Raw genomic sequence first — 12,345 nt, forward strand, 5'->3', positions numbered from 1 at the left:
TTTTAAACTAGTAAACATTTAAAACAAACATATATTTCTATACAATTCCAAATTATTGTTTTAGTCAATTATTGAACTATAATTTGTTAATTTGAAAAATACTTGTAATTTACTTTCATCAGCATGTTTCTTAATATAATAAAGTTTAAACTTACCTCTGAGAACATGAGCAGCTCAAGCAAAATGGTATCAAGAGGAAGTCACAGTTCATCTTCAATGCTCACTTTTCTATTAAGAGAGTCGTTTCACTTCCTGTTAGTGTGCGTCAGTGTAGTGGTTGGTGGTTTAGTGGTCACTGCTTAATCAACTTTGTTGTTGTCTTATGTGCGACTTAAAGTGTAGTTAACCCAAAGTTCAAACTTCGTCGAGGCAGAGAGATGTCTGTGCCTTTGACAGAATACGAACTGCTACACTTGAATCCACCATGGACGCCATGAAGGGAACAGGGAGGGTTGAAATCCCACCAGAGAGCGAGGCAGCTGCCCAGACTAGAGCTTTAAAAAAAAGCCTCCTTTTTATGGGCGATGAGCTCCGGTGTGAGCGCTGGTAGAGCCAGGAGAAGGGCTTGACTTCTGATCTCTGGAAGGTCTTTGGTCAGGTCCTCCAAAAGAGCAGGGAAGTCAAACTTCTCTAGATTGGAGGGCAACACCAAGTATACTTTGGGCTGGCTAATTCCATGTGATGCTAGCACCTCCATGGAAGCCTTCCTCTTTAGCTCCACTTCTTCTTGGGTTTCTGTCGCCAACCATAAGATAATAATATACACATTTTGTCTCTGTAGTGACCGGGCCTCTGAAAACAGCTCAACTGCATTAGCTTCAGGCGTCTGTGCAAATGTCAAAAAGACTGCATTGTAGTGAAGGAAGTTTACTTTGTCCATGTATCTGTCCATGTCAACCGTAGTCCCATTTGGTACAGGAAGCAGGTCCCACAAGCGAAAGTCCTGGTGTTTAGGGTCAGAGTAGCTCTCTACATCCCCTTCGAGAGTCGGTGAAGGAGCTGCTCCTTCATCTCCAGGTCCAACCCCTCGGAGAGAGTTCATGAAGGTATATTTTTCGTGGCTACGGTCTCAAAAAATGCCCAAGTTGATCCTGCTCAGCAGGAGATCTTCCACAGCATCCTTGATGTCGGCAAGTTGGTTGCTCTCCATCGACTCTTTCAGTGTCCCCAGGAGGTTGAGGCTTTTAAGAACCTCTGCCATCTCTGCAGGAAAGAGATCAGTTATCAAAGGAGGGATTCATTTAGAGGAGGTTTTCCGTTACATCTCTTACATGTTAATTGTTTTAATTTTGTAAACCACAAAAGAAGTTGAACTCTGTAGATAATCATTCAACAGTGCTTTTTGACTGTGACTGGAATTTACCGTGTTGGTTGAAAACGCTGTTTGCATTAATTTACATAATGTCAAAAGATGGATGGATGGATGGATGGATGGATGGATGGATGGATGGATGGATGGATGGATGGATGGATGGATGGATGGATGGATGGATGGATGGATGGATGGATGGATGGATGGATGGATGGATGGATGGATGGATGGATGGATGGATGGATGGATGGATGGATGGATGGATGGATGGATGGATGGATGGATGGATGGATGGATGGATGGATGGATGGATGGATGGATGGATGGATGGACGGACGGACGGACGGACGGACGGACGGACGGACGGACGGACGGACGGACGGACGGACGGACGGACAGATACTTTATTGATTCCCTGGAGAAGAAATTATTTGCTCCAGCAGCAATAATGCATCCATCCATACAAACATCCATAAATACTTGTAAAAACAATCAAATACATTTATAAATACATACAAAACTTGTTAAAAGACATAAATGATTAATTCACAAAGTAAAGGTGAATTTTAAGCATGAGGGAGCAAATTAGAAAAAACAGGAAACCAACTCGAAAGGTATTCTCTTGTTTTATAATTAAATTCACTGCAGTCAAGTTCTCACTACATTGCAAGTACAATCTTTTATCACGTGAAGGAGCAAGAAACACATTTTACAGTGCTGTCTTAAGTTTTATTTGTGTAGTAATGTTATATGCCTTATAAAAACGTTTATTTTCCGAACATCTAAGTTCTGGTCGATTTAACTTAAAAATTGCCTCTGGGTAAAGTGAAGTTGGAGCACCACCCTTGTATTCTAGTCCAATGGAAACTATTAAATTTACATGGACAATAATGAATTAATTTGCCTTATTAATTAACTATGAAACACTAGTTTTAATCAATCTCATTTACTGAAGTTACTACTTGTTGTCGTGATTAATGTTCTTTTCTGAGAAAGAGGCTCTTAAATTGATTATACAAAAACATGAAAAATGGTAAAGGCAACTGACGTACTTTTTATAGGATTTATTGAAAGAAACAAAGAGAAAAGTGAGAACAGTTAAGAACGATGTAATGGAATGATGATGCTTGCTTTGATATCATGCAAGGAACGATATTAATTACTCAGGTAAGTAATGGACTTGAAGGCTTTGATAATTGTCAACTTCTGGGAAAGCTTTACATACTATCTTAAGCTAATCTCGCTACCTCAATCAACTATCAATTTGAAAAATCCCAACACATCAATCAATGCAAGAGTGACAATCTTACAGTTTCTTACTTTCTTACATCATCGAGAGGAAGGCGTGACGAGGAGGTTGAGGTGAATAGGATGAGGAGGATGAGGAGGATGAGGAGGATGAGGAGGATGAGCAGGAGCAGGAGGAGCACGACTGAAGGCCCTGGATCCAGCGATGTGGGGTGTGACTTTGCAGGGACCACGGTGAAGAAGGCTTGGCGGCGGAAAGTGCTGACAGTCTTCTTGGGTCCGGTCCTGGTTCTTTCTTGCAGGCTGGCAAAGATCTACCTTGACCGCTTTGGCATAACCAACCAGAGACGTATCTTTACTCGGTGCAAGGGGTCACAAGTCTTTTCTGGAAGAGCAGTTTGGTTGCTCGAAGGAGCCAGAGGTTCAGGCTGACTGCTGGGTTGCGTGCAGCTTGCTTGCGTCTTGAGAAAATACTGCGGCTGTGCTAACGACGATGGATTACATTTAATTAATTGTAGTGTTTTTGTTCTCCTCGATCCTGAGCCTATTTTGTCATTTCAGTCTCCTTGAGTTTTTGTTTCCCGCACAACTTGTGGTGAGATTTAAGTTCCCTTGGACTATCATATGGACACTCTAACTTTATTTTTCTAACTTTTGGGATTAATCTTCTTTTGATTCTGTTTCTGGTTGTTTACTTCTGCACTTGGGTTCGGCTCTAGTCTAAACCTCACATATATTTCTCTTTTCACTCCATCTGTGTTTTGGAGCTACTACTACAGAGCAAGTGAATCATATCAAACTACAGTATGTGGAAACTTGCCTGAGTGAGATCTTTGGCTCCTGCAGGTGTCTTTGTCATAGTCTCAACCATTATAGATTTTTTTTTATAAAAGAAATTATTTTCTTTTCAAGAAGAAAACGTATTGAATCACAGGCATGAATTTAATAACTAACTAAATTTAAATACAACTTGTTAGATTTTTGCAGACACAGGCATTTTTTTGGTAAAAATGATTTTTTTTATTAACGCATATGTACAATGACATCAAAACATGTGATATCAGATGATGGGTGAGGAAAAGAGTTGGTGGAGGAAGTGAGAAGAAGAAGATAAATGATCTGCATTATGATAATTAAAACACAATTTCCTCTTTCTTTTCATTTCTTTTTTTTTTGGTGAATTACAACAAATTTTTTACCTTTTATTTAAGTGAGGAGCATAAAAAAAGTGAGGCAAGAGATGTATCCATAACATTATGATGGATTTTCTCTTTCCCTTGTGACTGAAGCCAACTCTTGATTTCTGTGATCTGTGGTGCAACTGCGGCGATTGAATCATTGTCTTGGAGATGATTCCTCTGGATCGAAGTCCTCGTATTCGTCAGCTTGATTTTCCTATTTAAAACACATTTTAAAGTAGAATTATTTTGGTGCTTAATTCGGTCTCTACCTTCTTATTCTCGACACTATCATCTAAAGGTGGGGTAAATGTTCTTCAGAACCTTGTGAGTAAGCTGCATCTTTCATTTAAAATTCCCCAACACCTAATAGAAAAAAAACCCAGTTGAAATGGAAGTTGACAAAGTCACTAGAATTTGATTAAAAAAAAAGGTGATATATATACATATATATATATATATATATATATATATATATATATACTGTATATATATATATGTATGATATAGATGAAAGACAAACACAAAAAAACACTTCAAATTGAAATTGCAACTTTTCATGTTTTGTTTAAAGAAATTGTAATTTTTTTTTATAGTCTAGTATAACTTACAATCATCTTTTAAAACTCTTTTTGGCGAAAATAGTTTAGTAAAGTTCAGAATTGTATTCTTCCTTTCTGGAGTCATTGGGTTAAGGTAAGGGTTAAGGTTTGGTTGAAATTGGATTTAGAAAAACACAATGAAATAATAAAAAGAAAAGAAGATTGTTAAATATAGAAAATCTTGGGAAAAATGGAATAAATAAAACAATTAAACTAGTTAGTGTAAGGGCTAGGGTTACATTTTTTTTTCTTTTTAAATAATTGCTCAAAATGTGAAGAAGATTTTGAAATTAGCAAATATTTCCTAAAGGCACCAGAAATTGTTGTTGTTTAAATGTTTAAAAAGTCTTCAGAGAATATAAGAAACAACAGGCCTTTGACAAATTAACTTATACATAAGGGCTACCACAAACGGGTCACCTTGACCCAGAGACAACACAAGCATTAACTACCAGAGATCTGGTAATGAGATTAATATTTCAAGAAGCCTCATCAGGTTAACTGCTGGTTTATAGAATAAAGTTGTTTTTTTGTATTGTGATGCATAACCACCTCGCATTCTACCCCTGACTTGGAATCTTCAAACTGTAAGTTTAAAGACTGTTTATTGCTGGATGTTGTTTAGAAAAACAGGGTTTTGAAAGAAAACTTACCATCTTGACCAAGTCATCGTGATTTTCTGACCTTTGTTTGTTTCTGAGAAGACATTTAGTTGTGTGTTTCTCATTCATAACGACCAACAAAGTGTAATATAACAACACATCAAAATTACCTGAAGCAACGCAGGACCAAACCAAAAACGATTGCTGACGAAAAAACTCTCACCAAAATGGGAACAAGGTTTTCAATGGTCAGAAACTTTTTCCACTGGCCTGTGGTCAAGATAAGAATCATGAAATGTAAGAGTGTTCACGGTACTTTGAAGACGAGACACTTACTCTCATGATTAGAGATCACATTAAGAACGAGAAGTTCCTGTTTTGTTTCTCTGTCGTTGTGGCCGACAACACACTGGACTTTCACACTGTGATCATCTCTCACACTGATGCTGCTCACGATTCCATCTTCTGATGCGTTGGTGTTGACGGTATAGTCACTGTGGTTGGTCAGCAGTGGCCAGGAGATGGAGGGTAAGGGACGTCCACGACTGCCGCAGACACAAGTGAGAACTCCTGCATGTCGTTCACATGACCCGTTCAAGATCCCAGCAAACACTGAAAAAGAAAATAAGGTTGGAAACATCATTTTTTCACACAATTGAATAGGATCAGAAAACACGGTTCATACAAGTCACAGTAACATCCACGTGTGTTGTCAGTGTTTTCATCTTATATCGAGCTCATGAAGCAGAAATGGAAACCTTCAGGACTTTCATTAAGACGTGTATTGAAACGAAACGTGGTGGTATATTTTATCATTCATAAATGATTTAAACAAAAAGGTTGTACATGATTTATCATTTTGGTGCCCATCGGAGTTATAATTAATGAGTTATAACAAAATGTTGGAATTATTGTATGGAAATATTAATTGGAAAACAATAAATTATAAGAATCATGAAATGTAAACAACATTTGAACAATAAATATTGAATAACGACTCTATTGAAATAATAGGAAGGTTACTATTAAGTGAAAGAAATAAGTTTGAAACATATTCGTCTGTAAGTATAAAAACATATTAAAGCGCAAAGATCAAAATCTGACAATATCCAGCCAACTTTACTTAATGTTTAGAAAACTGTGATAAGAATGTCTACTCTAGACTTGTATCATTCTTAAACAAATGTATATCCTACAAAAACTCTGTCCCTTGGAGGTGGAGACTTCCGGGATTGATGACGTGCGGTGACATCTTGATGTTTTACTAATTACGCCAGAGTGGGTGTGGTAATGGTAAACAAGATTTCCTCTCCAGAAAAACTATTTGTTTTCAGTGGGCGGGGCTTAAGTACATTTTCTAATGTCAATCTTTCAATGAAAATAGAGTTTTGTACAGACAGACACATACGGATGAGTACAATAGAGGACGAAGATCAATTGTTGTCTTCAACACAAGTGAAAGTATTGTGTAGTCGTGGAATGTTATTCACTCAGTGCTACGAAAACAACTCACATTTCACCACCAACTGTCTCTGCTCACAGTACAGCAAAGTACGGTCCAGGGGCCTCATGCAGCACTTACATTTATTGATGCTGCCGTCAAAAATCCAGCGTCCAATTTTGTTAAGTTATTACTTACTTTGTGTTGGACAACACTTTCAAGTTTTCTTGCTTTTAGTTTTGCCCTTTTCATTATTTTCCAAAAGAAACAACAAGGACATTTTCTCAAATTTGAGATCCCAAGCAAATAAATGGAAAAAAAAAAGGTCTTCATCTTACACATGACCCTGACGTTAACCGGAGGAGACTCTGAGGCTCCGACTTCATTATGGGCTGTGCAGCGATACTCTCCACTATCAGCGGACGAGACTGACTGCAGAGAGAAAGTCTGAGATCGATCCAGAGCTTCTGCTTTGCCGTTGGTCGTCTTGGTCCAGGTCACCGAGGTCACCGGGGGATGAGACTGTGATTGGCATTGAAAAGTCATCAACGTGTTCTCCTTCACCTCCTGACTTGGTTCAACCTGGACTTTCACAGTCATGGGTTTGTCTGCAACACAAGTGAAAGTTAAAAACAGTAATTAGGTGTCGCCCTCTACTGGTGAAATGATAAATTGTCGTGGTGCATTTTATAATTCATAAACTTCTGAGAGAGAGAGAGAGAGAGAGAGAGAGAGAGAGAGAGAGAGAGAGAGAGAGAGAGAGAGAGAGAGAGAGAGACAGAGACAGAGAATTCATAATAAGTTGAAATACTAACACAGAACTTCGATGCACTTTGGTTCACTCATGTCTCCTCTTCCGATGCTGTTTCTGGCGTCGCACTGGTAACAACCTTCGTCTGATATCTGCACTCTTGTAATAGTCTTTCTATTGGTGGTGGTCGGGCTCAGGTACGGGTTGTTTGAAGATCCAATACTTGTTTTGTACCAGGAGAAACTTCGAGGTGGAGGATAGGCGTCAACATCACACCTTAATTTGAGTGTTTCATCCAAACGTATGGTCTTGCTTTGTATGTTGGTATATATTCTTGTATTTGTGGGTTTGTCTAAGGAACAAAAAAATGTTCAGTGTTTAGAATTTCTAATGGTTTTTCTGTTCATACTTACATTCAACCGGAATCTGCAGAGGACTTGATGTTCCAGAACCAAATCTGTTCCAGGCAGTGCAGGTATATATACCTCTGTGCTCAGGTTGAGTGTTAAATATGACATAATTATCCTTTACAGACACAGTTTCTCCATCCTTTTTCCATTCAACCCTATGAGCTTCTGGGTCACTGTTTCTCACCATGCATTGCAAACTCATCTTTATTCCTCGTCTGACTGTAGTTTTAGTTGTCTTGATCTCAACTTCTGGTAGAGCTGAAAATAGACAGTAAAGAGTTACACATTTAAACTAATGAAGTTCAGTTTAAGGCTCTTTAAGTATTTATTACTAAAGGAATATATATATATATAATCAACTCAATGTAGCTATAATTAGGTGTAAAAAAAAGAATGCAATGTAAAAAATTAAATTAAAATCAATTAGTTGTAAACCACCCCCGCCAAACAAACAAACAAACAAACAAGTGTATTGAAGTAAAAGTTTTTATAATATCAAAATAAAATCATACTAAAAATTAAAAAAAACCTTCACAATTCAACCACTTTTATTTTGACATTGCTTATTTTTTAAATGTTTCCGAAAATTAAACTTTATTAAAAAAATTTTTTGAGGGTTTTGATCTTAAAGTCTGATTTTGATGCACAAACTCAGTGTTAGAAATTTAAAGTCTGTCGGCACATATTGACTTCCACACTAACGTTCTTTAACCAAATGAATCAGAAGCCGCCACTGGAATAAGTGATTGTTTTCAATCACCAGTTTCTACTGAAGAACGCGAGGGAAGAATTGCTGGAATTTTGATCAAAAAAGAACCAACAGTTGATCATCTCACCTTGAACGTTCAATTGAACCCTATCCTGTTGAAATCCGAGATCATTTTTAGCTTCACATGTATAAGTCCCACTGTCTGAAGGTTTGATGGAAGTGAAGGTCAGGTTTTGTCCTGAGGATTTCCACCCTCTCCCCAGATACCAATTGTAGGTGGGCTCCGGGTTCCCTCTTGATGAACAGACGAGGGTCACTTCGTCCTTTTCCACCACGTCAGACTTCCTGTTGGCATTGACGACGCTCACCCGCGTCTCTCTGGGTTCATCTGGAGATGAATCACAATCCAACGATGATACTATTGCTGCGGTCAACTAGCTGATGCTAATACTTTTGACTTGTTCAGTATTTCATTGCCTTTGAATTCTCACGTGTTCCACCAGTGTCTTCGATCTTGACGGTAGAAAAGGTTCACTTACGTATGTTAACAGTGAGGTTGCGGACTAGATTCGGGTCGTTGTTGTCTTCGGTTTGACAGGAAAACTGCCTCCCGTTGTCTTCCCAGTTAGCTTCGTAGCTGACCGTCCTACGTTGTCCATCAATGCCATCGATTGTTGATGATCGGTCCAGAGGTTTTATTAGTAGACGACTGGTGCACGAGCTGAGGGTGGAACACTGAAGTGTCACGGAGTAAACTGTAGGTCGTTCCACAAAACTGACGAGGCATGGGTTTTCTGCAGAAATTAAACTTTTTATTACACAAATATAAAATATTTCTAAACAAAGTATAAATCCCCTTGAAGATCATATTTCACTTCCACATACCTATTGAATGCATGTCCGATGTTAATTGTAATTCAATAAGTGTCTTTTACAAATCAATGGTTTTAAAAATTCTTCGTCAAATAAACAAACATCAGAGAATCAACTCTGGACGTCCAAAATCAAGCTTTCTTCTCAGGAACTCCTACGATCAAGAGGTTCTTGTACTTAAATATATGTTTTAAAAAATGTTATTTAATCTCAGATACTGTAAGTCCTACATGGCGTTGTCAACAATTTATTCATGAAAGTCTTTTATATACGTATATTTGTGTTCAGAAAAAATACAGATTTACAATTTACCTTCAACCGTGAGAGAAACATCACTTAAATGCCATTTTTTTCCCCAGTCTCTTGTGTTGTAAAATCTTAAGGAATATTTTCCGTTATCCTTTGTTTTAAGGTCACAGATGGTCATGGTGAGTTGTTTCCCTTCTTTGATGTAAGTCACTCTTCCTTCATACTCTGGACTGATGGGTTTTTTCCTGACATCAGTACTATGAACCACGGTGCCCACAAAGTCATTTTCTTTATAATTCCATTGAGCATCTTTTAACCAAATCCAATAGGCTTCGTTTACATCGACATCTTTTTTGAAGCTTCCCTTAATTTGAACACAGGATCCTTCTGTGGCAGTCAGTGGGTTGTTGTTGAACTCAAAGTTGGGATTTTGATTTGCAGCTGAATGACAAGAGTTCTGATGAGTCAAAATTCAAAACTGTGAATCAACACTTACCTCTTGTTACAGCCAGAAGAAACACTAATATAAGTTTATCTTTCCCCATCATCTGCAATGATATGACCTGAAATAAGAAAGAAATACTATGAATAAAATTAAAGAAATACCCTAAATATAAGAAATATATTGTTGTTTAATTTGTAAAATCTTCTTCTTGTGTGTCAAAACCTCTTGTGCTGTAATTTAAAAAGCATAAAAAGAATAGAGACAAGGACTAAAGAAGTGATAATGAGAAACAGGAAGAGGAAGAACGTTCAAAGACATGAATAAAAAAGGTGAAGTGCCTTTTCTGACACATCTTTTTTAAAATATATTTAGAGAATCGTGTACGTCAACTTTTCAGGATATATTTTTGTTTTTGCAGTTTAAAACAGAAACAAAAAAAAATACAATAAATCCTTTAATTACATTCATCACTCGACCGGGGAAATTCCATATTGGTCATAGGATTGTTTTTGTCAAACCAAAGTTATAAAATGATTTACTAGGAATAAAAATACCCTTTAAACTAGTAAACATTTAAAACAAACACATATTTCTATACAATTCCAAATTATTGTTTTAGTCAATTATTGAACTATAATTTGTTAATGGCTTAAAAAAAATACTTGTAATTTACTTTCATTAGCATGTTTCTTAATATAATAAAGTTTAAACTTACCTCTGAGAACATGAGCAGCTCAAACAAAGTGGTATCAATAGGAAGTCACAGTTCATCTTCAATGCTCACTTTTCTATTGTGAGAGTCGTTTCACTTCCTGTTAGTGTGCGTCAGTGTAGTGGTTGTTAGTTTAGTGGTCACTGCTTAATCAACTTTCTTATTGTCTAATGTGCGACTTAAAGTGTAGTTAACCCAAAGTTCAAACTTCACAAATGTTCTACTCCCCCTCATGTAGACTAAGGGTTAGGATTATTTTCAGAGTAATCTGTTCTTTTTAGAGTTATAGGCAAAAATGTCCGTTCATTTTAATGAAGCAACTTGAGCTCAGTTTACATTAACTACCACAATTGCTACAAATACTCAAAAAACAAGTCAAGCCTGTATTCATTCGTCACAGTTTTGTAAACAGGTGCCGCATCTTTATTTTGACCATTGGCGTAAGTAACTACTGGAGAACAACGTTCATCTTCTGCTGTGTGTTTTATTTTTATGCTCGGGCAGACATCAGTATACGTTCGGCATCAGCTGCCATTTCCTCGATGGCACTATTTAACGCTTGCATCATGGCGGAAAAAGAGCGACTAGCGTAGCGGGCGTGCCTGGGCATCGCCATCTCCACCAGTCGCCTCTTCACCTCAGCTTTGCTCACCTCCACTGAGAGCACGCAAGTCCTTAAACATTTCAGTGCAGCGGGTTCGACGCCCATCCGTCGGGCGAGTTGCTCAACGGACTTGTCGTCGAGGCAGAGAGATGTCTGTGCCTTTGACAGAATACGAACTGCTACACTTGAATCCACCATGGACGCCATGAAGGGAACAGGGAGGGTTGAAATCCCACCAGAGAGCGAGGCAGCTGCCCAGACTAGAGCTTTAAAAGTCTCCTTTTTTGGGGCGATGAGCTCCGGTGTGAGCGCTGGTAGAGCCAGGAGAAGAGCTTGACTTCTGATCTCTGGAAGGTCTTTGGTCAGGTCCTCCAAAAGAGCAGGGAAGTCAAACTTCTCTAGATTGGAGGGCAACACCAAGTATACTTTGGGCTGGCTAATTCCATGTGATGCTAGCACCTCCATGGAAGCCTTCCTCTTTAGCTCCACGTCTTCTTGGGTTTCTGTCGCCGAACATAAGATAATAACAAACACATTTTGTCTCTGTAGTGACCGGGCCTCTGAAAACAGCTCAACTGCGTTAACTTCGGGCGTCTGTGCAAATGTCAAAAAGACAGCATTGTAGCGAAGGAAGTTTACTTTGTCCATGTAGCTGTCCATGTCAACCGTAGTCCCATTTGGTACAGGAAGCAGGTCCCACAAGCGAAAGTCCTGGTGTTTAGGGTCAGGGTAGCTCTCTACATCCCCTTCGAGAGTCGGTGAAGGAGCTGCTCCTTCATCTCCAGGTCCAACCCCTCGGAGAGAGTTCATGAAGGTATATTTTTCGTGGCTGCGGTCGCCCAAAATGCCCAAGTTGATCCTGCTCAACAGGAGATCTTCCACAGCATCCTTGATGTCGGCAAGTTGGTTGCTCTCCATCGACTCTTTCAGTGTCCCCAGGAGGTTGAGGCTTTTAAGAACCTCTGCCATCTCTGCAGGAAAGAGATCAGTTATCAAAGGAGGGATTCATTTAGAGGAGGTTTTCCGTTACATCTCTTACATGTTAATTGTTTTAATTTTGTAAACCACAAAAGAAGTTGAACTCTGTAGATAATCATTCAACAGTGCTTTTTGACTATGACTGGAATTTACCAGTGTTGGCTGAAAACAGTTTTTCCATTATTTCCAAAATGCCAAAAGATAGATGGATGGATGGATGGATGGATGGAT

General features: G+C 38.4%; 3 protein-coding genes and 1 pseudogene across 3 annotated transcripts; all 4 read right to left on the bottom strand.

Annotated features, from left to right (window-relative positions):
* Positions 1 to 354: 354 nt before the first annotated feature.
* Positions 355 to 2,701, bottom strand: LOC148062383 (interferon-inducible GTPase 5-like; annotated as a pseudogene).
* An 898-nt stretch (positions 2,702 to 3,599) lies between these two features.
* LOC148062384 (uncharacterized) lies at positions 3,600 to 6,985 on the bottom strand. The gene is made up of 4 exons (XM_087812090.1): positions 6,722 to 6,985; positions 5,279 to 5,554; positions 5,113 to 5,212; positions 3,600 to 3,955 (listed from the first exon to the last, which is right to left on the bottom strand). Exons 1-4 carry the CDS (start codon positions 6,981 to 6,983, stop codon positions 3,763 to 3,765), a joined length of 831 nt encoding a protein of 276 aa, XP_087668216.1. The 5' UTR covers positions 6,984 to 6,985; the 3' UTR covers positions 3,600 to 3,762.
* A 208-nt stretch (positions 6,986 to 7,193) lies between these two features.
* Positions 7,194 to 9,911, bottom strand: LOC148062385 (B-cell receptor CD22-like). Its single transcript, XM_087779089.1, has 6 exons — positions 9,872 to 9,911; positions 9,439 to 9,816; positions 8,793 to 9,047; positions 8,381 to 8,641; positions 7,548 to 7,802; positions 7,194 to 7,486 (listed from the first exon to the last, which is right to left on the bottom strand). The coding sequence occupies exons 2-6, from the start codon at positions 9,551 to 9,553 to the stop codon at positions 7,194 to 7,196; spliced, it is 1,179 nt and encodes a 392-aa protein (XP_087635215.1). The 5' UTR covers positions 9,554 to 9,816; positions 9,872 to 9,911.
* Positions 9,912 to 11,022: 1,111 nt separating this feature from the next.
* LOC148062386 (interferon-inducible GTPase 5-like) lies at positions 11,023 to 12,105 on the bottom strand. Its single transcript, XM_087812087.1, has one exon. The coding sequence runs from the start codon at positions 12,103 to 12,105 to the stop codon at positions 11,023 to 11,025; it is 1,083 nt and encodes a 360-aa protein (XP_087668213.1).
* Positions 12,106 to 12,345: the final 240 nt, after the last annotated feature.

This window comes from Callionymus lyra, chromosome 17 (genome assembly GCF_982586985.1).
Source record: "Callionymus lyra chromosome 17, fCalLyr1.hap1.1, whole genome shotgun sequence".
Taxonomy (NCBI): domain Eukaryota; kingdom Metazoa; phylum Chordata; class Actinopteri; order Syngnathiformes; family Callionymidae; genus Callionymus; species Callionymus lyra.